Source organism: Acomys minous (assembly GCF_964271855.1).
Source record: "Acomys minous genome assembly, chromosome: 7".
In the NCBI taxonomy this organism is placed as follows: domain Eukaryota; kingdom Metazoa; phylum Chordata; class Mammalia; order Rodentia; family Muridae; genus Acomys; species Acomys minous.
This window is the reverse complement of record NC_140488.1, coordinates 65522327-65549955: the sequence shown is the minus strand read 5'-3', so window position 1 is coordinate 65549955 and position 27629 is coordinate 65522327. Positions and strand designations below refer to the sequence as shown.

The 27629-nt window shown below is 33.1% G+C and overlaps 1 protein-coding gene across 1 annotated transcript in view; it reads left to right on the top strand.

Moving 5' to 3' along the window:
* Positions 1–27629, top strand: part of LOC311601646 (uncharacterized protein) — a 339815-nt gene that overhangs the window by 277359 nt on the left and 34827 nt on the right. Inside the window, exons 17-20 of the mRNA XM_084789248.1 lie at positions 9750–9798; positions 11972–12195; positions 14788–14861; positions 23141–23212. Coding sequence (XP_084645374.1) covers positions 9750–9798; positions 11972–12195; positions 14788–14861; positions 23141–23212 — 419 coding nt within the window. The remainder of the gene's footprint in view (positions 1–9749; positions 9799–11971; positions 12196–14787; positions 14862–23140; positions 23213–27629) is intronic.

Here is a 27629-nt window from a genome sequence, read left to right as displayed (position 1 = left end):
AAATATTTAGCCATTTAAACAAAATTCTGAATTTATAAAAAACAATTTTTAATCAAAATAGAAAACTAAATTTTAATATATTTTACAGAAAATAGAAGAAGTTCTATCTGAAATATAGGCAACACATGAAAACATTTCTGCTTTTTTCTTACCAACTAATTTAAATGAGTATTTGGTTAAAAATTAATCCTATTACAACAGGCATTTAAAAGCTATTTTTTGCTAGAAAGTATTGATTTTTCATTTAAACCTACACAGTAATGAAAACCACCCTGTCTGTCTCTTTTAACTGGAGCCATATTCTTGTTCGACTCTGTATAGCATGTGTGTTGGCTCATGTTTGAATTATTAGTCCATACTTGGCAGTGCTGTTTGGAAGAGGTTATAGAACCTTTCAGTAATAGAGCATTTCTGGGCTAAATACATCACAGGGTGAATTTTGAGGAGTTTATACCCTGGGTTTGCTTACTGTTCTCATTCTCTTTCCTGTGTGGATGAAATATGATCTCTATATCCACCTGCTCCTATACCCACCTGCTGGATCTTTCCTGACATGATGGACTCTATGCCTGAAACTTTAAGCCAAATAAGCTTCTTTTTTCTTTTTGTTTTATATTATTTGTTTTTTATTTCTTTATATTTTTTATTTACTGTTTTTTTTTTTTTGAGACAGGGTTTCTCTGTGTAGCCTAGGATGTCCTGGGCTCACTTTGTAGATAAAACTGGAGTCAAACACATAGAGATCAGCATACCTCTGCCTCTTAAGTGCTGGGAATAAAGGCATGCTCCACCATGCCCAGCTATTTTTTTAATTAAACAGTTTTCTATTTTTACATATACATTTATATTATTATACCTATATACAATAGATTAACTATAGCAAGAAGAACCATGACACATCAGGAATTATATAAATGTTACATTCTTAGTGTTTTGGCTATTTGTATTTGGCAGCCCTGAAGAAAACATCTTTCCTATCTTGGTGAGTCTAAAATTCTGAATGTAAATCAATCTCTATCACATCTTGTCATTATCAACTTAAAACTTCTATCTTGACCTAAAAACATCTTAATCCCTAAACAACTAAACTTAATTGTAAAACTAAACTATCTGGTCCTCAACCCCATCAGAGACTTGAGAAGGAGTAAAAGTAATTACCTATGTATAAAGGGAGTGCAGGCTAGCAGCTTCCAAAATGCGATGATGACAGAGACATTTTGCTGCCTAAACATTCATGCAAAATTCTCTATAACTGTTAATCTGAATTATGTATTTAAATCTGTATCCATGATTCTATTTTGGTGGTTGAATGTCTTAGGGTTTCTTTTGCTGTGAAGAGACATCATGACTATGGCAACACATATAAACAAAAACATGTAATTGGGGCTTGTTTACAGTTTCAGAGGTTTAGTTCATTGTCATCACATTGGGAAGCATAGTGGCACATATAGTACTAGAAAAGTAGCTGAGAATTCTACATGTGGATCCACAGGCAAGAAGGAAGAGAGAAATACTCAGCTTGGCTTAAGCTTTTGAAAACCCAAATCTTACCCCCAATGACATTCTTCCTCCAACAAGGCTTTACCTCTTCCAACAAGGCTATACCTCCTAACCCTCATCAAGCATTCAGATATATGAATCTATAGAGACCATTTTTATTCAAACTATTAGGTTCCACTCCCTGGCAGCCATAGGCTTATAGCCATATCATGATGAAAAAAATGCATTAGTCCAACTTTAAAAGTCTCCATAATATTTAACACTCTCAACACTGTCTAAATATTCAAAGTTCAAAGTTTCTTTGGAGACTCTTGGCAGTTTCTTAACTCTATCCCTGTAAAATCAAAATAAATAGCAGATCAAATACTTCCATCATATAGAATATACCTTACCATTCCAAAAGGGAGGAAAGGGAGCATAGTGAGGGAATTCTGGAACAAAGCAAAACCAAAAAACCAGCTGGGCAAACTTCAAATTCTGCAGCTATATGTCTGATGTCAAAGAGCTTTTCAGATTTCCAACTCCTTTAAGCTTTGTTGACTGCAACACATTTCTTTCTTTTGGGTTGTTTCCACTCCCTGTCTACAGATATTCCATGACTAGCAAATCTCCAACATCTTGGGGTCCAATGAAATCCAGGCTTCACTTAGAGCTTCACACAATGGCCTGTCTGGGCCCCTATGCAGGAACACCCCTGACTTACCCCTGGCCTCAGCAGCTTTTCTTAGCCAAGGAAAAAAAATTCCACAACCCCTTTTCTAAACTTGGCTTAAGGTGGCGAGTTCTTCTGCTTGCTGGGATTGGAACTTGGCAACTTTCTTTAAATACATTTTCACCAGCTTTCTATTCTGTATGGTTTCCTTCACTGCTTGAGATTACATAGATAGATAGATAGATAGATAGATAGATAGATAGATAGATAGATAGGTAGGTAGGTAGGTAGATAGGTAGGTAGATAGGTAGATAGGTAGATAGATAGATTATAGATTATACATTGACTGATTTGCAGATTGGAAGCTTACTTTTCTTGGTTCTTATCCTGAGGTTGCCACTCCCTTTATTCCATTTAGCTTGGGACTTTTCTTTAATCTTGATCACTGAACTTAGCTCCATTACACTCCCTGGTCTTCCTTATCTCCTCAAACTGCATATTTTGTATTTTTCCTTGCTCAACTTGCTCCTTTTAATTATAGATCTGTATAATAGTAACCACTAATACCCCATAACTGAGTCAATACTAGGCTGACTAAAAAAATATCCTCTGCCAGTGCCATTAGTCCAAAACTCTTTAGTTTAGCCTCAGGCAGATCTTTTGGACAATGGCAGAAAGCAGCAGTCTATAGAACACTTACCAATATTCTTTTTTTTTGAAACCTCTTAAACCAGGCCCACATGGTTCAAATCACCCTCAGCACCACAATCATAATCTGCATTGCTTTCTGCATCACTGTCTTCTATGCTACTAGTATGCCCCATTAAACCTTGCTCAGAGTGTTCAACTGCTTTTCTAACCCAAAGTTCACATTCTACCAACAAGCAACATGCTTAAGGCTACCACAGAAATATCCTACTACTCTTGGCACCAACTTGTCTTAGTCAGGATTTCTATTGCTGTGATAGTATACCATGAACAAAAATTGAGGAAAGGGTTTATTTGGCTTAAACTTCTACATCTTTGTTCATCACTGAAGTCAGGATAGAAACTGAAACAGGACAGGAACCTGGAGGCAGGAGCTGATGCAGAGACCATGGAGGATTGTTACTGAGTTGCTCCCTATTGCTTGCTCAGCCTGCTTTCTTATAGTATCCAGGACCACCAGTCAAGGGACAGTACCACCCACAATGATCTGAGACTTCCCTCATTAATCATTAACTAAGAAAAATGTTCCACAGGTTTGCCTACAACCTGATGTTTTCCATTTTATTTTTACTTTTATTTTTTATTCTTCTAATATTAATTACATTTCAATCATAGCCCCCTCCCTGTCTCCTAGTAGTCCCACCATCCCTCCCTCTTTCCCCTATACCCTTGTTGTCCTCAGAAAGGGGGAGCCCTCCTCCTGTATCATCTGACCCTAGCCTATCAAGTCTCATTTGGACTACTTGCATCCTCTTCCTCTGTGGTCTGGCAAGGCTGCCTCACCAGGGAATTGATCAATGAGTGGACAAGAGTCCATGTCAGAGGTAGCCACTACTCTCTATATTATGGGATCCACAAGGAGACTGGGATGCCTATCAACTGTATCTGAGCAGGAGATCTAGATCCTCACAATGCATGGTCCTTGGTTGGTGATTCAGTCTCTATAGGACCCTCTGGGCACAATGTTTTTGGCTTTGTTGGTCTTCTTGTGGAGCTCCTATTCCTTTTGGGCCCTTCTATCCACCAATTTATGGTAAGATTTTCTCAATTGAGGCTCTCTCCTCTCTGATGATTTGAGCTTGCATCATGTTTACATAAAACTAAGAGTGACAGTGAGGTAGTATCATAAAGTCAGAGTCCTGAGAAGATTTTTGAGTAATTATTGAAAATGAACATAAAAGTTAAAATCACCAGGATTCCCATGTTATGGGAGGACAAAGCTAGAGACCCTATACAAGCAATAGGAAGTGCTTGCCACGTAGGAAGAAATCTCACAGAATTGTAACATTATCTCACTGAAATTAACCTATCAATTCCCAGCACTTGCTTCATTTTTTTTTTAAAACTATGGCACTATTCTAAACAAAAACGTGGAGAAACTCACCCTCTTCTCACTTTGTAGTTTGGCCAAGTTGTAAAGAAGTCAATTTTTAAACCAACTTTGGTTTTCCAATTTCTTTTAAAATACAAGGTAAATAGTCAGAAGATTTGTGGGTCTAAGTGCCTTGTAACAAATATACTTTTAAAATTAATTAAAACAAATATAGTCCCTTTGAAGTAAATTATAGTCTATTTTTGGCTGCCCATAAACCACTTAACATTAATTTGTTCACTTTTGCATCTCAACAGTGAAGAGGCCAGAATTTTTGGTCAAAAGGCTCAGAGAAGAATGAACTCAGTAATTAATTAATTGATTAAATGTAATATAAAATTTAAAGGAATGGTGAAAATAGATAATGATTAATTCAGTATGGTCTCATTGGAATCAGGAATAGATAAAAGAGTTCCTGTAATCCTAAATCTGTTTTTGGTTTACTGACACTACTTTGGGTTTAAATAGAGAAAGAATTGGGTCAGAGGGCCAGAGTTATGCATAAGTAGGCAGTGCTGGTATAGATGTGGCCTGGCTAATCTTTGATTCAGTTCTGGTATTGCACGGTAGTCTGGAGATGCCCTTTACATTGGTATCATCGTGAGGGACAAATGTGGTTTTCTAGTGATGATTCCTTCTGTTCTAGGACACACCCTTACACTCACTGATAACTGTCCCTATTGCAAAGTCAGGGGTCGGGAGGCACTCTGTCTTGTGAGAGTTGTAAGAGTCTAGTGATCCTGGAATCCAGGTTGTCTTCAGATTTAAGCAAAGTTTTATCTTTTGTCTTCAATCTTGAAATGGGATGAAATAGGTTAGACAGACACTTCTTGATTAATTAATACATATATTTTCCAAAGTAAGCAGGTGAACAAAAGTAAATGAGACAGCTGCAGTAAAAAGCTAGAGATTTAAAGTCTGCAAAATGTTACACTGGGGGCACAAATGAGGAATCCATGATATTTAGCAAAAGCAGTCTTTAAGTATCTATTTCAATTAGCATTGTGTCTAATTATAAAAATAAATAATAAATAAGTCAATAAATAAATAAAATAAAATAAAAAGAAGGCACCACACACTTATCACTATTTGAAACTATATCAGTTGTCCATTCATTTGTTGTATTTCCTCCATCTTAAAAAATTGAAAGTTAGGACCCTAAAGGGAAAGATTTATTTTATTAACTATGGCATCTCAATTATCTAGAAGAATGATTGGCTCATAAAAGTAAACAATTCTGCTTAAATGAATTAAGTTCTGCCTATGTTAAGGTTTCTATTGTTTCAGTGAAATACCATTACCAAAAGGTAAATTGAGGAGGAATACATTTATTTGGCTTACACTTCCATATCACTCACTGTTCACCATCAAAGAAAGTCTGGGAAGGAACTCAAACAGGGCAGGAACTTGGAGCTAGGAGCTAATGCATAGACAATTAAGGAATGCTGCTTATTGGCTTGCTTCCCATGGCTTGCTCAGCCTGCCTTCTTATAGAACCCAGGACCACCAGCCAGGAATGGCACCACCCACAATGGTCTGAACCCTCTCCATCAATCATTACATGAGAAAATTCCCTACAGCCTGATCTTATGAAGGCATTTGCTCAATGGAGTTCTTCTCCTTTCATATTACTCTAGCTTGTGATAAGTTGACATAAAACCACCCACCATAAGGTCAAATATGAACTAGTATTCTTTGTATGCAATGTGACTTCTGATATATGATTTGTAATACTTTTATTAGGTTTTTAATTTTTGGATATTATATTATATTTTTGAAATGTATAAAATAGTTTAATGTTTGCTTTTCCTCATTTTATAATATGAAGTCATTTTTATTATAATTTATTCATCTTACATCCATATTGTTATCCCATCGCTTGTATCTTCCCATTGCCACCCTCCCTCTTCTGCCTTACTCCCCTCCCCTAGACCTCTGAAAGGGATGAGGCGGAAGTATCCTCCCCCACTTTCTGAGCACAGCCTGTCAGGTCCCATCAGGACAGCCTACATGCCCTAACACTGTGTGCCCTCAGGGCTTCTCTGCCAAGGGGCAGTGATCAAATCTCAAGCACCAGAGTTCATGCCACAGTCTGTCCCTATTCCCCAGACAACCTTGGTGAATGAGCTGTCCATTGGCTATATCTGAACAAGGGGTCTAGGTTCTCTGCATGCATTGTCCTTGGTTGGTGAAACAGTTTGTGCAGGCACCCTAGGCCCAGATCCTCCAGCCTTGATGGTCGCCTTGTGAGGCTCCTGAACCCACTGGGCCCTTCCATCTCCCCATTCTTCCATTCCACTCTCACCACTCCACCCAGAGTCCATCTGCAAGTCCCAACATCTGTCTCAAACCCCCACTGGCAGAAGTCTCTCAGAGGACATCTATGTTGGGCTGATATCCACTTATAAGTGACTATATACCACGTGTATCTTTCTGGATCTGGGTTTCCTCACTCAGGATGATCCTTTCTAGTTCCACCCATTTGCCTGAAAATTTCAAGATTTACTTGTTTTTAATAGCTGAGTAGTATTCCATTGCATAATGTACCACCGTTTCTTTATCCGTTCTTTAGTTGAGGGACATCTAGGTTTTTTTTTCCAGATTTTAGCTATTATGAATAAAGCTGCTATGAACATAGTTGAGCAAATGTCCTTGTTGTATGATGGTGCATCTTTTGGGCATATGTCCAGGAGTGGTATAGCTGGCTCTTGAGGTAAAACTAAAAAAAAAAAAACAAAAACAAAAACAAAAAGAGAATATTAATTGATCTCTCAAATAATATACACACATACATTGTCACAATGTTTTTCATGTGTTTATATTTTTACCTGAAATTGCTCTTATTTCATAATTATATCTACATATTTTCTTATTAGCATATATCAAGTAGTAATCATTGTATCCAGATAGCCTAGATTTCTATTCCTGTGTTAAGGTGAAAGGAGTTAAAATATTTTTATAGTATATATAACTATACATGTAGTTATATATAATTTATTATGTATACAGAATTACATGTATATTATTGCTAAGACTTGATTTTTACCTTAATTTCTAAGAATTTGTTTTGTATTTATATAGAGTATGATAAACACAAGCTGTTTTGGATTTTTAAAAATAAATACATTTTAAGTTATAATTTGAAATATTGATTATACGTTTAAGCTTTCTATATTAGAATATGTCTGTTTTGCCTTCTATTTGTAAAAGTAATTTTTATTCTCCTGACTCAGTTGTTGTCTTGGAGGCTTGCTACCTCCTTCTGCTAAACTAGTCGTAATCATGTAAGCTTCTAGCCTCTATATAATCTAAGCTAGGCCTAGAATGTTTTCAGACTCTGAGATTTACTATTTAATAAGCTTACCTTTATTCTTTCTGAGCTCTGTGCTGGCTGGTTGAACTCAGCTGTTATGACTCAAACTCTTCACCCAGCTGAGTTATTTAATCTGGCTTCTCTCTTGGCCCAGAATTGCTCTGCTTAGCCTCAAACTAACTCAGCAATCTGCTCTAACCTTCTGGCTTCTTCTAATTGTCTAGGTCATTCAATCTTCACCTGAGTTCCTTCTCTGCAACCCATCTCTCTGTCACTGTCCTGGTAAAACTGCCTCCTCTCTCGATAAAACCACCTCTTTAGTAGCTTCCCTTTTCTTTCTCTTCTCCTGAAAGTTGGGCATATCCTATTCTGTCAAATTTTCTCTGATTCATCACCTTTTCTGCAAGTCAATTAGACATCACTTTCAAGCATGAGTGCTTCCTTCTACAAACTAACTTTAACTTCCTTTGGGATTAGTGGCATGTAGCACCAAGCCTGTATCTAAACTTTTCATTACAAGACACTTGCTCTTTATCTAACTGGCCTTGAAATCAGATCTGTTTTCCTCTGTCTCCTGGATTAAAGGCATGTTTATATGCAAGCTGGATCACATGATAGAATCTTGGGTTTACTCAGAGAAAGAATAAGCAGGCTATCAAGATGAGACTTGATAACCTATGACAATATAGTGGGGGAGGAAGTCCCCATTGGTCATAGACCTAGGGGAAGGAAATAGAGTGAAAGCAGGAGGGAGGAAGGGAGGATACAAGTGATGGGATAACAATTGAGATATAATCTGAATAAATTAATAAAAAAGCCAACCTGGGCTTCAGAGTGAGAAATTATTTTTAAAATCCAAAAGAAAGACTACTTAGAAGGGTGTATTTATATATGTTTGCATTTATATATGTGTAATAATAATAATAATAAAAAGAGGATGTCAATTGGATAATTGGAGAGGAAGTCAGCAGGAAACATGGAAGGGGATGGAGGGAGGAGACAAGGGAAGTGAAAAGGGAGGACAGGGAAGTCAGAATATGATGTAAGTATATTTTAATTTAAAATTTAAAAGAACTTTTAAAAAGAAAAACTACAGGTATATATGTTGAATAGGAAATTTTTCCAGTAAAAATATAAGTGAAAAATTTGATACAAAAAGTTAGAAGTTTACATACAAACAACAGAATAAATTGGAAAATTATAAAATTGCCTACTACAAAGGAAGCTGGTATAGTGTTATGAAACTTGTTTTCTCATACTTCAGTTAATCATTTTAAATTCATGTAAGTTTTTAAAATATAATAACCTTATTACAAAAACAAAATAATAAACTATCAGAAGAGTCAGTTATAGCTATAAATGTAAAATTGTGAAATAATGTGGTCATCCAACTTTTATTGAGAACAATATGACTGATGAAACTAAAGTTTGTTCTAGAAATTCAAGAATTTAATAGAGTGATATTAATCCAATCACTTAATATTGCTTTTTAAAGATTTCATACAAATGTTTTTCAGTCCCTTATAACCTCTCCAAAATGTCTCCCTATTCTCTCCTTCTAATTAACCCCTCCCTAGCATATTCCCACATTCTTCCCAAGTTCATGACTTTAGTTGTTTATATATTTACTATTGTTATTTTGTAGCTAAGTCCATTTAGTGATTCCCATGTGTGCACATGAGGAGGGTCATCAACTGGTTCTTGGGCTACCTACCACAGGTTATCCCATCCGCTCACACACAATGTGAAAAGTGCCACAACCTTCTTTAGCAGCCATTAACTGCCACTAGCTCCTCAGTTCGGGGTAGGGCACCAAGAGCCCCCTCCCTCCTCCATGCCAGAATATTAAACTCACTTGCTCTTGTGTAGGTCTTAGGCAGCAACCACAACTGCTGTTTGTTTATATGTACAACAGCCATGTCCTGTCCAGAGGCCAGGTTTCACAGCAATCCTGCCCATCCTATGGCTTCTATAGTCTAATTAATCTCTCTTCTACAATAAAATAACTAGCAATTCTGATTACAGAAAATTTTTGTGTACTTTTAAAGTTTTTAAAGTATTTCTATATTATCTCTGTTACATTTAAATGAAGATATAAAGTATAATAATTACCTGATCAAATGAAAATAGGAAATTATTGTAAGCATTTAACTTGATGGATGAGTTAATTTGCATATAACCTTTATATGTCCTTTTCTTTATAGGATTTTATAAATTGTTTCATGAAGGCAAAAGCCCAAAACTGGATTGATTGTAAGTTTCTATTTGTTGGACTTTTTCCTTTCTTTTCTTATAAATTCATTTCTCTGAATTACTGCTTATATTATATTATATTATAATGTCAGCCCTAAAAAGTCTCAGAGATGTTGTAGAACATATTTGTTAGAGTTCTTTTTAAAGAGTGGTAGCATGAACAAATTGTTTTATTAATGTATGTATGTCACATGAAAAATATCCAAATAGCAATGACTAACAGAAGGAATGGCTTCTAAGTTATACCTACTCAAAGTTTCACTGACTGTATAAAATTTCCTTTTGTCAGTCATTCTTCAAACTACCCCATTTCATATATGAAGCTGTATGTTATAGAGGAATTACTTTTCATTATCTTTTATTTTTGTCTTACAGAGAATTCATAAAATAGACAAACTACTTTGTTTTCTCCTTGTTAAAAAGGGATGTCTTTTTTCAGATATGCTTATTTAATTTTATAACAAAAGTGAGCTGCTGTGCAAGCAATACCAAGGCTTTCCAATTCTGTGCTAAAATGCTCTCTTTGATAATGTGCTCCTAAGAAATAGCTGAACATAAGAAAAATGTGCAATTTTGTGTAGCTTTATAAAGAAACATATAGTTTTTTACATAAACACTTCAAATAAAATAACCTAATATGAGCAGCTATTCAACTTAAACCTGCTGGAAATTTTGTTTATATTGGTAGAACCCCAAGAGAAGAGTAAATTAGTTAGTAGAATAATTCTTACAGGCTGCACTCTGGTGTGATATGCTTATAGTGACATAAAAGACACATAATTAATATAATATGAACATATTTTAAAGCCAAATAATAGATTTGTCTTGACTTTTTAAAAAAGCAATGGGTGATAAGTCCAATACATAAAGTATTCCAAGGCCAAACTTCTGTCTTTATTATATTGAGATACCTTGATTTAGAAGTATTTTTAAAAGAGCCAAATTATTTTCTTGATCACATTCTTAATCTCATTTATATTGATATGAATGAGCTTTAATTTATATCTATTAACTTACTTTAATTAAAACAGTAATTTATTTAAATTTCAGATCTACCCTTACAGATGTAAGCTACTTACCAAGAAGTGGAATAAGAGACATTGAACTTCTATGCTTAAAACCATTTATATCACCCTCCCCATTGCATAACAACAATAGAATACTAATAACTAGATGGAATTTTGATATAATGTGTAAGCAAAACTATAAAGTACAAAAAAATCAAAGCATAGGAAATATATAAAACATATATTCAAAAATAAAAAATGTAAGAGATGTCTTGATAAATGGTTAGTTAAATGGCCATGCATAAGTCTCAGAATACCCACTATATTAAAAGTATTATGCCTCTTAAGTTCACTTTAAATTGTTCAGTCAGAATTCTAACTGGATGTGTTTAGAAACTAAGCCTAGTTCTAAAAGTTCATATAGGGGAAAGTAGTATAAGAAAAAAATCCAAAATAAGTTATAGGATTAACTTAGAATAAATGCACCTTGATAGGTCATAATTTTTTATTTTAATAAAAATCATAAATACAGAAATTATATTTTAATGAGATAAATTGTAAATGTAGAAATAGAGCAAATGTACAAAATTCAGAGTATAATAATATTTTAAATGAGTAGAGAAAATATTATTCAATAGATGGTTCACAGCAACTATCAGAACATTTAGAAAGATGAAATATCTAGATTCCTATTTTATATAATATAGAGTAATCAAGATGTATTAGTGATTTGAATATAAAAAATGAATAACAATTCTCACAATAAAAGCAGAAAACATATACTTTAATATCTGTGGCTAACTAGTGAAAAATATGTACATACACAGTGCCAAAAACAAAAGCAAAAAGCAGATAACCTGGGGAAAATATTTCAAATATATATGACAGACAAAAAGTTAATATCCTTAATATATCAATCAGCAAGTTTTTAAAAATTGACAGAACAATAGGACAAAAATAAGGAATGCTTAAATGACTGTTGACAAAATAAGATATACAAATGGCTATACGTAAAGAAAAATAAAAATATTGCCATTCATAGTGGGAAGAAAAACTAATACTGATGGGTGTCAGAGTATTATAAATTTGTGAAAATGTTATGGTAATGTGAAATCTGCATTGTTATGATTTTCAAACTAATATTTTGTTCCTGTTTGGTTTTGCAGTGTCTTGGTTTAGAAGGCTATTGCCAACATTTTTCTCTGAAGAAGACCGTCGTTCTTGGTCTAAAACTCGATTTTGTGCAATAGCTTGTACTGAACTGGGCCATGGAAAATGTGAGGGATGGCTTTGGCATAAGAGAGAGTCGAGAGGAATCTCTTTTTTTAGTTGGAAAAAATACTGGTTCATTTTGAAACACTCAACTCTCTACTGGTTTTCACATCTGAATGTAAGTGCACCAGGATGGAAAGAGTCTATCACTGAAAATAGTTCTTTGTGTTAGTGGTAAGGGCATACACTTCTGGCAAATGAAAAGATCTCATAATACCTAAAGTCAGGAATAAACAATTGATGCTACTTCTTGCTTTTAAAAGAGCTGGCAAGTATTATGACTCATTTTGAAGAGGCCAAGCAAGTGACTTATCTTTTCTGAAGCCCATTTTCTTCAAAATGAGTCATTCCTTTCTCTTATATATTGATCCTATCCCTCTCAACCAGGTCCATCTCAAAAAATGTTTTTTTTAAAGTGCTAGAATCCTTTTATTTAAATAAAAGTGAAATGAATGTGGTGTATTTCACTTGTTATAAAGCCCAACAACTATCATTTTACAGTACAGAATTGACAAGGTCATGAGTTTTGTTTTGGATGTACCTAGTATAAGATGCTCTGAAAGTTACCTCAGTGAGGAGAGGAGTCCAGAGCTTTCATTAATATTCGAGCATTTACCTTATCACTGGGACATGCACACCAGGCTTCTTTTTCCGTTAACTCCCTTCAAGTGTTCTCTAAGCCCTCTCCCCTCTACTCTGTTGGGACAATTTTCAGAAGTTAACCATGAATTTTTGGTTGTTGCTAAGTCCAACAAACATTTTCTGACTTTATTTTACTTGATCGTTCCTTATTTGGTCCTTCCACTCCTCCTTAACAGTTTTTCAAAATTGTCATATTTTCCAAAACATTTAAGTTTCAGTTCTTGGGGAAATAGCTCTAGGTTTTTTTATTGTTATATACACCTTTCAATAATAATTTTTTTCCTTGTATACTCCCTCAGTTATTATATGTATACAGAATTCACATATATTTATATCTATATCCTAAATTTCTGTTATCCTACTTAGGACTCATACATATCAAATTTACCATTTTCTCTCCATTTCCACTGTCTGATCCAAGCCATTGCTAACTTTCAAACAGTTTCAATAGCCTCCAGTCTGTCTTGTCCTACTCACTTTAGCCTTCTTCTCACTTATTTTTACCACTCTAATTAGGAGATCTTTTTAAAATGTAATGTTTCCATGTGCCCACCACCTTATCTCACCACAGTTTCTTATTTTCCTCCCCTAATGAAATCCGTCAACAACTTTCCATTACTCTTACACAAAAATGTCCTTAACATGGAATGCCAAGCCTTATATTAATCCTATACCTCTTCTGCTATATCTTGCATTATCTACCCTGTGACTTTTATATTCCAGCTATAATGGCCCATTTTGTCTTTGCCAATGAGTGCTCCATGGAATCTTAGCATGCTTCCTCCTTCTTTAATGACCCCTGATTATTAACCGCATTAACAACCCAATCTTCCTTCAGATCTTACTGCAATACAGATCTCACTTCCCTACAGAAGTGATGTATTTCTTGATCCTGCTCTACCAGTTTAATTCCTATTACCTCTCATAGCACAATGTCTGTCACATATTATTTCCTATAATATTTTCCTATTTATTTTTTCTCAAACAATGTGAATTTTTCTTTTTCAAATTCAAGAATTTTCAAGAGCAAATGTGAAATATCAAATTATTTCATATTCTGATGAAACATGATGAAAAACATGACTTATCCCTGTTGAAATTAAATAGAAAACAATAGTAAATTATATTCACCATGTTTTATTTCATTTAAAGAATATTCTTGTGATTGATTAATTCATTTAGTATAGATAAAGCAATGTTATGGAAACTTTTTCAATGATTCTACTTTTCTATTTTTCTAGATTGCCTTTTATCAAATTATTACTAAATGTATAGATTTTTATTCTTAATTTCAAGATTTTAGGTTTATATTTTCTCATTCTTTATTCTTTCTAAAGTACATCTTCTCCTGTGAATTACAAATATCACAATATAGCAATAATTGGATTTCCTTTTTATTCTTGAAGAAATTATTCAAGAGAAAAGTGACTTGGTAAACATAGGCAGATTTATGATCACTAAAACTTAAAAGTTCTATAAATATGTTGGAAGATATTCAACCTTGTGTCAATTCAACACACCGTATTACAAATTTGATGAGTTGCTTATATGATATAAAAGATACAAGGAATGAAATATTATATTTCAAAATCTGCTATATGATGTTCATATAATAAACAATTTCATCCTTAGATGTTTCACTTCTAGATGCTTTAGGAGCGTTGAAGTTGAATAAGATTGACACATGTAATGATCTTTTTATGTGAGACAACTAAAGGTTTAGTAACATGCTATGTGCTGCTATAACTGATCACTTTGCTGTCCTTTATTGGTATATTTTTCTCTGCTTTGAATACCTTAATGATGGTGATAGCTGTTTGCGTATTTTAAAATAATTCTGTGTTAATGTAAGAGTATGTTATTACCATCACTGGTTTAATAAATGCATGGTCCATTTGCTTTGCAGAAAGCTATTTCAAGTGCATGCTAAGCAAACTGCATTCTTTAATAAGCAGTCTAGAAAAATGTTGTTTGTTATAACACTGGTGACCTGGCTCTTAGTTCTCCATTTCAAGTTGTAGCTTTCTTTCTTAAATCTTCTGCTTACATTTTTTTCATTCTTTCCTAGGACACCAAGGCTGATGGTTTCATATACCTACCAGAATTCCGAATTGATTTAGCTCCACATTGCAGAAGAGACCAGTAAGTAATAATAGACTTTTAAATTCAGAATTCAAATTAATACTCTAAAATAGAGCTATAACCAGAGTTCATCTTATAATTTTAAATTCGTGCAGTTCATTCTGATTGTAGTGTTTCAGGATTATACTGAGAATAGAACTTAGAGTTAATAGATTCTATAGAATTAATATAATAGTTAAAATATTCTCAAACTGTGATGCCACTCTTATTTACCTTTATTTAACTATAACATATTTAAAATATGAATATTTTATATAATAATTATAATACTTCTTTATTTTCAAAATTCTTTCTAAAATATACTATAATTATAATTTTATAAATCAATGCTATTTACCCTAGGTAGTATAAAAGTGTTGTAAAATTAACATGTTAGAGGGATGTCAGCCTTTAATCAGGAAATTATTTATATGCTAATTAATATCATATATTACTATAATGTATTAATTATTTTATATAGTACTATATGATGAAGAAATTAACTATTTAAAAATAACTGGATGGCATACTTTTAATCATGTAAATCATGTTCTTATTATAGACTCTAGACTACAAAAGAGATGGGCTAATAATTGAGATGTAATATGAATAAATTAATAAAATATTTAAAAAAAAAAAATATATATATATATATATATATATATATATATATATATATATATATAAGAATATCTGGACTTACCAGAATTCAAGAGGTAGAAAGACTTCAGAAAGTCCAAGAAAGAGATAATGAATTCAATTAAAGAGATATAAATGTGTTACATGATTCAAAGTTAGTACCTGGTATATATTAGTGGTAGTGATAGTGATGTTATTTAATTTATTATTTCTTGATATATTAAAAGACAGGAAAACTTGGAAATAAATTGGAAAGCATCACATTGAAGAATTGTTATATTTATCAATAAGATTAATAAATGGCTATTAAGGAAGGTGATGTAGTTTCCATTTTATTATTTCTTAAAATGTCTACTGGAGTATTTAAGTACTCATGATTAAAGTAAAGAGTAGAAAAAAGTTCTAGTATGTAGCTTTTAAACTATAAAGACTGAGCTACTGCTAAATGAATGGTTTTAGACAGTATTTACATGTGCAGTTAGTATTGCAATTTGCATTGTTTTTGCATGTCCAGTCTATGATGTACAAGTGTGGTTTATTGACCAGGGACAAAGTTGAGAACAGAAAACCAGTCTTCTTTTTCTTTCTTTTTTTCTTTTTCTATCATATATTAAGTTCTGACTGCAGTTTCTTCTTTCTCATCTTACTTCAGTCTCCCTCACAATCCCCTCGCCCCCAAATCCACCAGCCTTCTCAGAAAAGAGCAGGCCTCCCAGGACCATCAACTAAACACAGCATAACAAGCTACAGTAAGACTAGGCACCTCCCTTCATATTAAGGTTGGATGAGGCAACCCAGTAAGAGGAAAAGGGTCCCAAAATAGGCAAAACAGAAACAGTACCTGCTCCCAGTGTTAGGAATCCCACAAGAACACCAAGCTGCTCAGTCATAATTTACATGCAGAGGACTTAGGTCACACCCCTATAGGACCCCTGATGTCTGCATGTTCCCATGAGTACCAGTCAATTGATTCAGTGGGCCAGGTTCTTATTGTGTCCCTGACCCCTCTGATTCTTCTAATCCTTCCTCCCCATCCTTGGCAGGACACCCCAAATGGTGACTCTGCTCCTGCTTCCATTGGTTACTAGATGAAGTCTCTCTGGTTTCTCTAATGATGATTATGCTAGGCTCCAGTCCCAGGCCACTATGCAGGCAGGATAAACTGTAGGTCAAAGGTTTTGTGGCTGGGTTGGTGTCTCAATCCCTCCGTTTGGGGCCCTTGCCTGGCCATCTTCAGGAAACCTGTCTTAATTTAAAAGTAGAAAAGAGTTAAATTATTCAAGGCCTGAGTCACTTGGAAATCAACATATATTATAAATAGAATAAAAATATAAATAAACTATATAGATCTCATCTCTTAAAATATGATTTCAGCCTTTATATGTTGTTATCACATATCCCCAAAACTTGAGTTTTTATTTATTCTCCTTTTGTCATGTTCTTCATAGTATTTGTTAATCATTATAATGACAAGTCTGACAAGTCATTCATAGAGAGCAAGTATTCTTTTTAAATCAGTGTTTCTTGTTTGATATGATACATTTATACAATGGAATATTATTCAGCTATCAGAAGGAAATCCTGAAATTTTCAGGCAAATGGATGGAACTAGAAACAATCATCCTGAGTAAGGTAACCCAGACCCAGAAAGACACACATAGTATATACTCACTTATAAGTGGATATTAGCCCAACATAGATGTCCTCTGAGAGACTCCACCCAGGGGGGCATCAGGACAGATACTGGGAAAGGTGCTGATAGTTGCATGGAAGAGTTAGGGAATGGAAAAACCTGAGGGATCAAGAGCTCCACAAGGAGACCATCAAGCCTGGGCAGATCTAGACCCAAGAGGGTCTGCACAGACTGATACACCAACCAAGGACATTGCAAGAAGAGAACCTAGCTGTCCATGTAGTCAATGGTCAGCTCATTCTCCACATTTACAAGGGGGAGGAGAGCAGGAACTCTGTCAGGGTGGCCTTCCTGGCACACAGAGAAAGGGGATGCCTGCTATTCTGATGAGACTTGATAGGCTGAGATCAGATGGTGAGAGAGGAGGGGCCCCCTGTCAGAGAGGCCTAGGGGAGGGGAATAGGGCAGAAGAGGGAGGGAGGGTGGGGGACTGGAGGACACAAGCAAGGGGATAACAATTTAGAGGCAATTTGAATAAATTATAATAAATAAAAAAATCATAATTAAAAATGAAGAAAAAGGTTCCCCACAGAAGGGGAATAAATACCCAATCCCACTACTCTTGGACTTGGTGCAGATGTTAATATGCCACACAGTAAGAGACTAAAAAGAAAATGTTTTATTTACAGAATGAGGCTTTCTGAGGAGAACATAACAGGCAAATGTCCCAAGCTGTATAGAAATTGCTTGAAAAGGTAGACTAGCTTGATTTTTTTTCTTGTGGTTGTCAGTGGCTTCAGAATTTAAAAGTCCAGCCCAAAAGGAAGAGACTGGAAATTAGAAAATGAAAACTATCAGCAGACAAGTATCAAAATGTTAGACTCTTCATAAACCTTAAGGGATAGTTTGTCTTACTTGACTGTATTTAAGTATATATAAGCAAAATGAACCTCATATGTCTATATATGTATATATGTATGTAGACCAGGTCTTCACATCACAGTTCTCAAGTATCCCCTGTGTCCTTCAAGTGACCCCCACAAAAACACATGGAGGTGAATTCTAACCCATTTAGATCTTCTAATTCTGATTAATTCTTTTTTCTTATGCCATTTACATAGTCAAATATTAATATAGCTATAAACAGGAAACTAATTGCTAGACATATATAATTCAAGTAACAAAAATTATAACTCTTTTGTAGCTGAAAGAACCCAAATTTCATGGATAGTTACTTAAAGAAACTCAATATTCAAAATCACTTTTGATTATAGTTAAAGGTAGTTTCAAATCAAAGAACTTATAAACTGAGAACCACTCAAGTAAAAATACATAGAATACTAGTTCATAAACTAAACTTCAAGAATACATTTTTTCAGACCATGAGTTCTTACTTCTAAAGTAAAAGTTATATTATTTATGAGCATTAATTCTCATCATTTTGTTGTTTTCTTGTATTTTCTTGGACCTTCATTTTATTAATTCTCCTGACATGTTTATTTATTCTTTGTGATATCTTGGGTGTGTTTATAAAGCAGTAGAACAACTTGATGGTTTGGGGAAACTGAGGGAAGCCCAAAGGCACTATGTTCTATGGAATGGGAGGCCATATACTACTATAAATTTGATACATCTACTTAATTTACTTAAATAAAAATTTAAATCTATAGCATTGTAGAAAATCAGTGAATTCTAACACTTGTAGTGGATTTTCTCTATTGATATGTCTATTTATGTGATCTAAGTTTTTTTTAAATCTGATATATAAAATAATTATTAACTAAGTTCCCTTAAATTGAACTGTTCTGCCAAGAGAAAGATGCTGGAACTGATCCTATGCTATAAATATTATGCAGCTCTAAACAAAGAGGATTTTATCAAGCTTTAATGTTTTATATGTATGACACTTAGTTGAAAATTTCTAATTTAAAATAGATTAAGAATATACAATACACATTATGAAACAATCCTTACTTCAGGAAAATACCTGAACTTTAAAAAAGTGAGCTTCTTTTTAGATGAAGCATTTGTAAAGTAATATGCTTTTCAGTGACAATATATGACTTAGAAATGAAGAGGAATAGCACCCAACTTTTGAAAATCTATTTATTCTGGGAGGAATGTTATACTTTAAATTGATGAGTTATATAAACAGTAAGGGATAGCCCATTTTTCACCATAATTGTTACTTTCTTCTTCTTCAATTATCTTTCTTAGATAAGCCATGCTCTGAACATAGAATAAACTAAAATATCTAATTTGTACTATCATATTTTGCTTTGCATTTCAGAAGTGCTTTATGCCATAAGAGACATGTTAAATCTCCATTGATGGACTCAGTTGTTCAAGTTTTTAAATTTAAGGAGGCATTTAGTAGTTTCATAAATTCTTTGTCAACTACAACATATTTATAACTATGATAAGCAAAGACACAAAAGTATAGTGCCTTGAAACACTTAAAATTAGGGGGAAAGAACACTGAAATAGAAAAGTAATTGACCATGATAAATATTCTAATAGTGGTATGCAAAGAATATTCACTAAATTTGATTTTTTTTTTAAAAAAGAGTGAATGCCAAGCAGGATATATCCTTATGTGAGTCATGGATGTTTTAGTCTTAATAATAACAAATTCAAATAATGTCATACCAAGACTATAGAAAATTGTGCATCAAATGTTTGGCCTAATTGTGCAGGATACACAGGGGGAAATAGCTTTGTAATAAAGGCCATCTGTCCTTGATGCAGCAAAATCACATTAGTTTTATTTTTTAAGATTCCTAGAATTAAATAAATTATGGCAGACTATGATCATATGGTATACAGCCATCCTTCCCTAAACAGGCCTAGTGTCATTAGCATATGTTCACGTGAAAAGCCAATCCTTGAGAATGATGTTTGTGAATTTACACATACAATAGTTTTATGTACAAACACAAAATACAGAAGCAGTTTATACTTATATTATTTATTTCCCTATAAATCTTATATTTTTATTCTTTCTGGAATTATTCCACAGGAGTGCTATTCTTCAAAGGTATTAGAGAAACACTATATCAGTGACTGCTGCATATTAAAACCAGCAATAGGATAGCTGCATTCTTTACCAAATTACTAAAATGGGTCTTTCTAGAAATGATTAATGGCCTTCCCTCTTCTTGGACTTAGACAAACTAAGAACTTGTAAAAATGTTTTCTATAAGTCATCATTAATCATGAAAAACTTGGATTAAGTAACTAAATTTTAAATTTTTGCATAAACTGATCTATAGAATCATAATGTACTACTTTTGGTTATTGGGAAAGTTAAAAACAAAATTATATTAACAAAGCTCTACAGCAACCTCTTTTTAAAAAGCTGAGAGAGGTTATTTAAAAGTGTTCTCTTTTATATAAAAAAAAAAAGAAAGAAAAAACAAGCTAAGGTATTCCAAGAGATTTACCATAGGAACATAAGCTATAACTAAATACCTGAATGAAAAATAGTAGCATTCATCTAGATATATGACTTAGCCCAAGAAGTAATAGAAGAAAGTAGGCAAGTATGTAATATTCTTGTTGCTAGGTTACTAAGAGTGCTTCAGAAATTAATAAGGCTGCAGTACAGGAAATTGTAAGCTATGAACTGTAAGATTAAAAAAACATATATGGGTAAATGAGAGAATTCATTCTTGAATTGAAATTTCATATCTGAATTTGAATATACAGAGTTACTGGAATTGACACCTCAAATAATCATAAACTGATATGTATATACAAACCCAACATGATTAAATAAGTTAGTTATAGACCTGATTTGGTAAGAGAAAGTTAAAAGTTCACTGCACATCTATATGCATTTAAAGCAATATCAAAAAAAACATGCTTCATGTATACTTTTACTGAAATAAAACTTGGAAACCCGAATGTTTCCATCCAGTCTCAACTCTCACAGTACTATGAACTTTGAAAAGTTTGCACAATGTTGCTGTTGCTAGCCTTGAAAAATATTTGAAATGGTCTCATCCTATGACATTTCTGATTACTATATTTTTCATACACACTGTCTACCGGGTTCTGGGTGCAAAGCAGTTTCCCTATGTTATGTAATATAACATATCTCCGGAGAGGGAGGGTGTTGTCCTGCTTCTACAGATGAAATGACTGAGGAATTAAATGTACTTGCCCAAGTTGTTCATCTAGCACCTAGCAGTGTGCTGGATTTAAGGAAATGTGAACATTTTTTTAACAGCTAAGCTTGGAACCAAGGGTTTTGAATGTGCTCTGTACAGCTCCTGCTGAGCTACAAACCCAACTGCAAATTTGAGCTCTTAATTCATTATCATGCTGCCAAAGAGTATAAAACAGTTTTTAATCAAGGCTGCCCTTAAAAGAAGTAATTTGGATTTAAGCTTTTATGTATACTTATAGACTTTATTTTTTAAAGACTTCCAAAAGAGGCTTTCATAATCAAGAGTGACACCCCTATTTTACAGTTGAGTAAGATGAGTGGTCCTACCAGTTCCTGAGAATATTACATGGCACTGAGTAACCATTTAAAAACACATTTAGTCAATGGAAAAGAATCAAGCTAACTGTAAATTCATACTACTTGAAAGTAATGCCATAATAAGTGAAGCAGTATAAAGATGATCCTTTCTTGCTGGAATAGGATAAAATTTCAGAATTAAGGTGATTAGGAAAAAAACATTGTATATGAAAGTGAATATCAGGAATCAGCCTTGTAAAATGACTTATAAAATATACGTAAAATCTACAAGAGAGCATTCAAGAGCTTATATCACTAGGTTTTGATGAAATTATATTGTATTTACTAGAAAAATACTGTGATAGGAACTTTAGAAGAGTTTGATTTTTACCAAAAGAAACTCAGTGTTATAAATATCCTGTAATATTACAGAGTGCCTTATATTGCATAAATTACATTCAAATTGATGCTCTCAGAGTTCTTTTTAACAGAATATTTTAAAATCTTCATTGTTTAGTCTTTATTTCCATCATTCCTCTACTTGGAAATCTAAACCATGAAATACATTAATTAATAAGAGGTACATAAAAAGTTCTGTTAATTCTAGTAACATTTAAATATATGAGAACCTAGCATGCAAACAAAGGATGAAAAATGGGATTGTATTCATATATAATTGTTAATGATAATAATGAGTAAGTTAAGCAAAGCAAGATCCTCGGAAAATTTCTATTTTTCCCAATAAGGCATAATTTCTATATTGCTAGTATTCAAGTACTGTATTTCTTTCCAGACAGCTAGATAATTAGATATATGACAGATAGAAAATACAGAGATTTATGGATAGACATAAATTAATTCATAGGCAGAGGCACATCATATGCTATTGACAAGATAGATCAAAAGAAAGGAGATAGTATTATTTATTTGTTTTTATATATCGATTAAAAATACCTACTGAAGAAGAACTGTCAGATAGGAAGTTCACGATTCTGCAGAAATATAAAATCTGATTAATAACTCAGTTACTTTGAATCATCCTAGTTCACCAGTTTGCTTAAAAACAATAGTTCTCTAAATCTCTTAAGAATCAGAATATCCTCAGAGTGCCTGATTTAAAAAAATGCAGTGTTCCCCTTAAGTTTCTGTTACTAACATATTGCCTTTGTTGAGTTATTTAAACCTTTAAGGCTTCATTTTACTTAGATATATATTAGAACTCGGGTTCCTAACCTTCATAATACTATGACCCTTAATACAGTGCTTCATGTTGTAGTGACCCCCCAGCCATAAAATTATCTTTGTTCCAACTTCATGACTGTAATTTTGCTATTGTTATTAATTGTAATATAAATACTAGTATTTTCCAATAGTCTTATGTAACCCTTCTGAAAGGATTGTTCAACCCCCAAAGGGTTTGTGACCCACAGGCTGAGAACCACTGTATTAGATATTGTACCAGATGGCTGCATCAAACCTTTCTAAGTCTTACATTATTAAATGCTTTAATAGTTATTAGAAAGAAAAATGAATGCTCTGCTTTTTGCCTTTTTACCATAGTGCTTTCCAAGCCACCCATGCAAGAATCAAGGATTTCTACTTTGCTGGTACATGCTTGGATGAGATGAACTAGTAAGTAGTTTATGATCATTTATTCATTTAATGTATATTGAAGAATAATTGTTACAGGTATGTCCTTCAATCATAGAAAATAATGGCATTTTAAAAATGAAAATTATTTCATTTCTATCCTAATGTGATTTCGTGTATTAGAAAGCTAGTGTAACAGATTATGGAAATGAATGAGACAAGATAAGACTTACAGAGAAGGTGCACTCATACATTTAAGTGTTTATGAACCATCCAGTAAATAACTGTATTTCAAGAAGCAAAAAAACAGTTAAAAAGCATTTCAGAAAAAGTAGGATAACACAGAGAAGAAATTCAGGGGAAAAGGAGTATAGGGATTACAGTGCGCTAGATAAAAATACCTACTTGGACCATAATGGTGACAATGAAATGGAAAACCAATAGATATATTCAAGACACATTTATGAGGTAAAAGCAACTCAGATTTCTATGAGAACTGAAGATGTAGAAAGTGTCAAGGATGACTACTAGGTTTCTTACATGTAAACCAAGAGAGATTTCATCATAATTTTCAATAAGATGGGGACTAGTGGAGATCATGTTTCTGGGAAAAGAGTATGAGTTTTGTCTGGGAGCATGTAGGGTATTGTCACTTATCCTATGGAATTTAAAGTAGACAGTTCTTTTGAATAGAGAGCTCAGAGTAAAAGATTCAATGGTGGTAGTACATGTCTTTAATCCCAGCACTCAGAAGGCAGAATCAGAGGCAGGTGGATTCTTTGATGTCTTGGTCACCCTGGTCTCCAGTACAAGTTTCATAACAGTAAGGGCTGTTAAACAGTAAAAACTCTCTCTAAAAAATGCCCCACAAAAGATTCAACTGGAGATAAAATTTGTGAATCATCTACAGTGATAATGATATTTGAAACTACAGTCATAGGTGAAAACAATCTGGACAATGGCTCTAAAGGTCAAAATAAACTGTAGGTCTTATTAAGACATATTTCTGGGGCCCATATCTAACACATACAACTCACTCATTTAACAAGCCTCTGGGTGATGATGAGGATTTTGATGAATCTAGGGGTCTGAGAAACACTGGCTTAGAAAAGGAGCATAAGAAAGATAAAGATGAGAAGAGAGCCCTGGACATTTAAACATGTAAATAGCTGAATATAACCTGTAAAATAGAAATTTCAGAAATATTATAATAATTGCAATGATTCAAAGCATGATTATTTTATATACTCCTGAGATTCTGTAGCAGAGACAGTTATTGTGCCTTTGAGGAAGAAAATGTGATACACTTTCTAACTGAGGGCTTTTTACAACTACAATTTATTTGCATTTATGATGTTGGCCCCAGAAGTTATATGTAAATATCAGTAGATATAAGCATAAGTGCTCATTTCCTGTATCTTAAAATTATCTAAGAATGTGCTTAAATTTAAAAACCAAATGATTTTAATTGGAGCTGTCTAATATCTATCATTCTGTGTTTTCTCCGTGCAAAACTAAAAGCCAAAATACCTTTAGATACCTAATATAATATATATTAAGTGTTCATCAATAATCAGTGTTTTTACTGCCATTTACAACTATAGAACAAATAAGATATTCCATGTGCTGTTGTTTTATGCTTCTTAAAATCTTTGGAGAATGTTTGACACTAACTGCCTTTATTGAAGTGGATGTTTGGCTGCATCTTGCAGGCTGATATTGTTTTGTATAATAAAGGAATATGTGTCATTTGATTACTTTTATATTAATTTGCTAGAATTTTGAAAGGAGTCACAATTGATACATCATTTCTTACTTATCTTCATTACTTTGCTGTCCATAAACTGACTATAGCACAGTGCTACAAATTAGTTGAAAGTTTATTATTCTTTCAAGTATATCACCTCCAATCTCTTTATTTATTAAACATAATTTCTACAGAAGTAGATGGATGCGATTTTACATTATAACAAAAAATTCCATGTAAATAAAATATGCTCTGCCAGACATTAATTCCAATTTAAGAAAGCTTTTTTTGATATTTTAAACTACATCCTACAAATTTTAAAGTGAGTAGACTAACATTAACAATGAACATTTCTCTATAGCAGGCTCTTATATTTATGTTTAATTAAAATTAAATTAAATTACCCTTAATTTCAAAGAGAATATTGCTTACATTTGTATTCAACATGCCAGAAGGAAGGGTTGTTCTTCCCTTAGTGAGTTTATTATATCCTGCTCTCAATTTTAATTATGTTGAATTTAATACTGTTACGTTGCTACTGTCTATAATTTATGCCTCAGAGACCCAAGCACAACGTTTTTATTGTCTGGAGGGAAAAATAACCTCTTTCTTGACAGCACTTAACTAATAACTTGTGATAAGAAGAAAATAAAATTCTGACAATTATCAGAGAGGGTATGTGAGTTTTCCCAGAAAAAGGCATACTAATTAGAATAGCTAGAAGCCTCCTGGAAAAGCACCAAAACTATACTGAAACAAGAAGTACATTTTATGCTGTCAAGAGAGAAAGTAAGAAAAGATTGGCATTTGGCAGAAAATAGGAAATAAAGGCAGTGTTTAAGTATAATCATGCCTGTTGCCCTCTTGTCTTCATGAAGATGAAGATGTGGTGCTCCAAAAGAGTTAAATCCATTAGATGTTTGTTAAATGGCATACAAAAGAGTTGAAATGTGTCATTAGATAGAAAATGACTAACAGAAACAAGCCTGAGACATTTGGCTGCGTTAAATAACATCAAAACAATTCAACTGTTTCAAAGCATAAGTGTTTTAACCCTGACAATTAACATGTGACTTGTTCTCCTTACCTTTTAATGTTCAAGTGCATCCTAAGTGAATATATTCCATGGCATTCTTTCCATAACAATTTTTTTCTAGTCAAAGAAATGCTAAAAGTACTCTGTGATAAATCTTTGTTGGCTAAATTTAAAATATTAAAATTATTATGTCATAATGTGCAACAAGAACCCAGAAATCTTCACAACATTTTCTCAGAAATTTTATGTAATGTAAAAATTTAACAAGTATATATATTTAAAGAGAGGTAATTAAAGCCAATCTATCATTATTTTCATTAGCATTATTTATCATTATTTTCCATGAAAACCCACATAGGTTGTGATGTTAAGAATGAATGAAATGAAGTATAAATTGTTTCAATTAAAATAAATATTTGTCTACATCAAAATATAACTGATCTCAGACATGCACATGGAAAGTGAAAATCAAAACCCTGAAAGCCATCTTAGCTCACCTGTTATCTTAAACTAAGTAGGGTGACACCTGGCTAATACTTGGATGGGAAACACTGAAAATTTGATTTATGTTACAAATATTTTCTCTCAGTGAAAAAGATGACATACTTTGAAATCAGAAATGGCTACTTAACAAAATACACTGAGTTCAAGAGATAATGATTAAAGTGTCATCTAAATGAATATAGGTTCTTTGATCTAAGTTTTGATATAACATCTAATATAAAGATTCTAATGTAAATTTGATTTTACATTAATGTGTAATCATATATTTGGGATAATAGTAGACACATAGACAAAAACAATAACCTACATTAATGTAATTTTTGTCTACATACTAACTTCTAATTTTTATATACAATTTAAATGACAGAAAATATTTTGAGCGGTGTGTTAGCACAAACCTGTAATCCCAATAATTTTGGTGAGGCAGAATATCAAGGGCAGCCTCAGCTACATAGCAAGATCTTGTATTGAAATAATTATTTTAAAAATTAATAATATAGCCAGGCATGGTGGTGCACACCTTTAATCTCAGCACTCATGGAGGCAGAGGTAGGCCATCACTGTGAGTTTAAGGCCAGCCTGGTCTACAAAATTTGTCCAGGACAACTAAGGCTACACAGAGAAACTCTGTCTTGAAAAAAAAACCAATCTATTGTATACAAAATAATATACATATTTGTTATAGTAACAAAATGCTAGAGTGAAGATTCATCAGTAGAGTTGTTCAGTGTTATGGAAATAGTTATCAATTTAAAATACAAGGTTATAACATTAATATATGTTATGTAATTGCAATGGTAACCAGAAGGAAAACATCTATAGGACGCAGACAAAAGAAAAAAAAAAAGAATGTCACTGAATATGACTATAACAAAGTGAATTAAATTCAAAGGAAAGCAGGAAGACCTATAATACTTGGAGAAAAAAACTAACAAAAGTCCTTCAACAAGATTAATTACATTTGAGTGGAAAATATCTATAGTCAAAGGACATATCTTCTGAATTCATTTTTTAAAAACAACATATTTAAACCATATTATATCACTACACATAGAAGGTTGCCAATGGATAGAAAATAATAAGATGAAAAAAGTTTTCCTTGAAAATGGAAACTATGCTGGGGCTTTAGCACAATGGTAGAAAATGGAAAAAAAATTGAAAACACAGACATC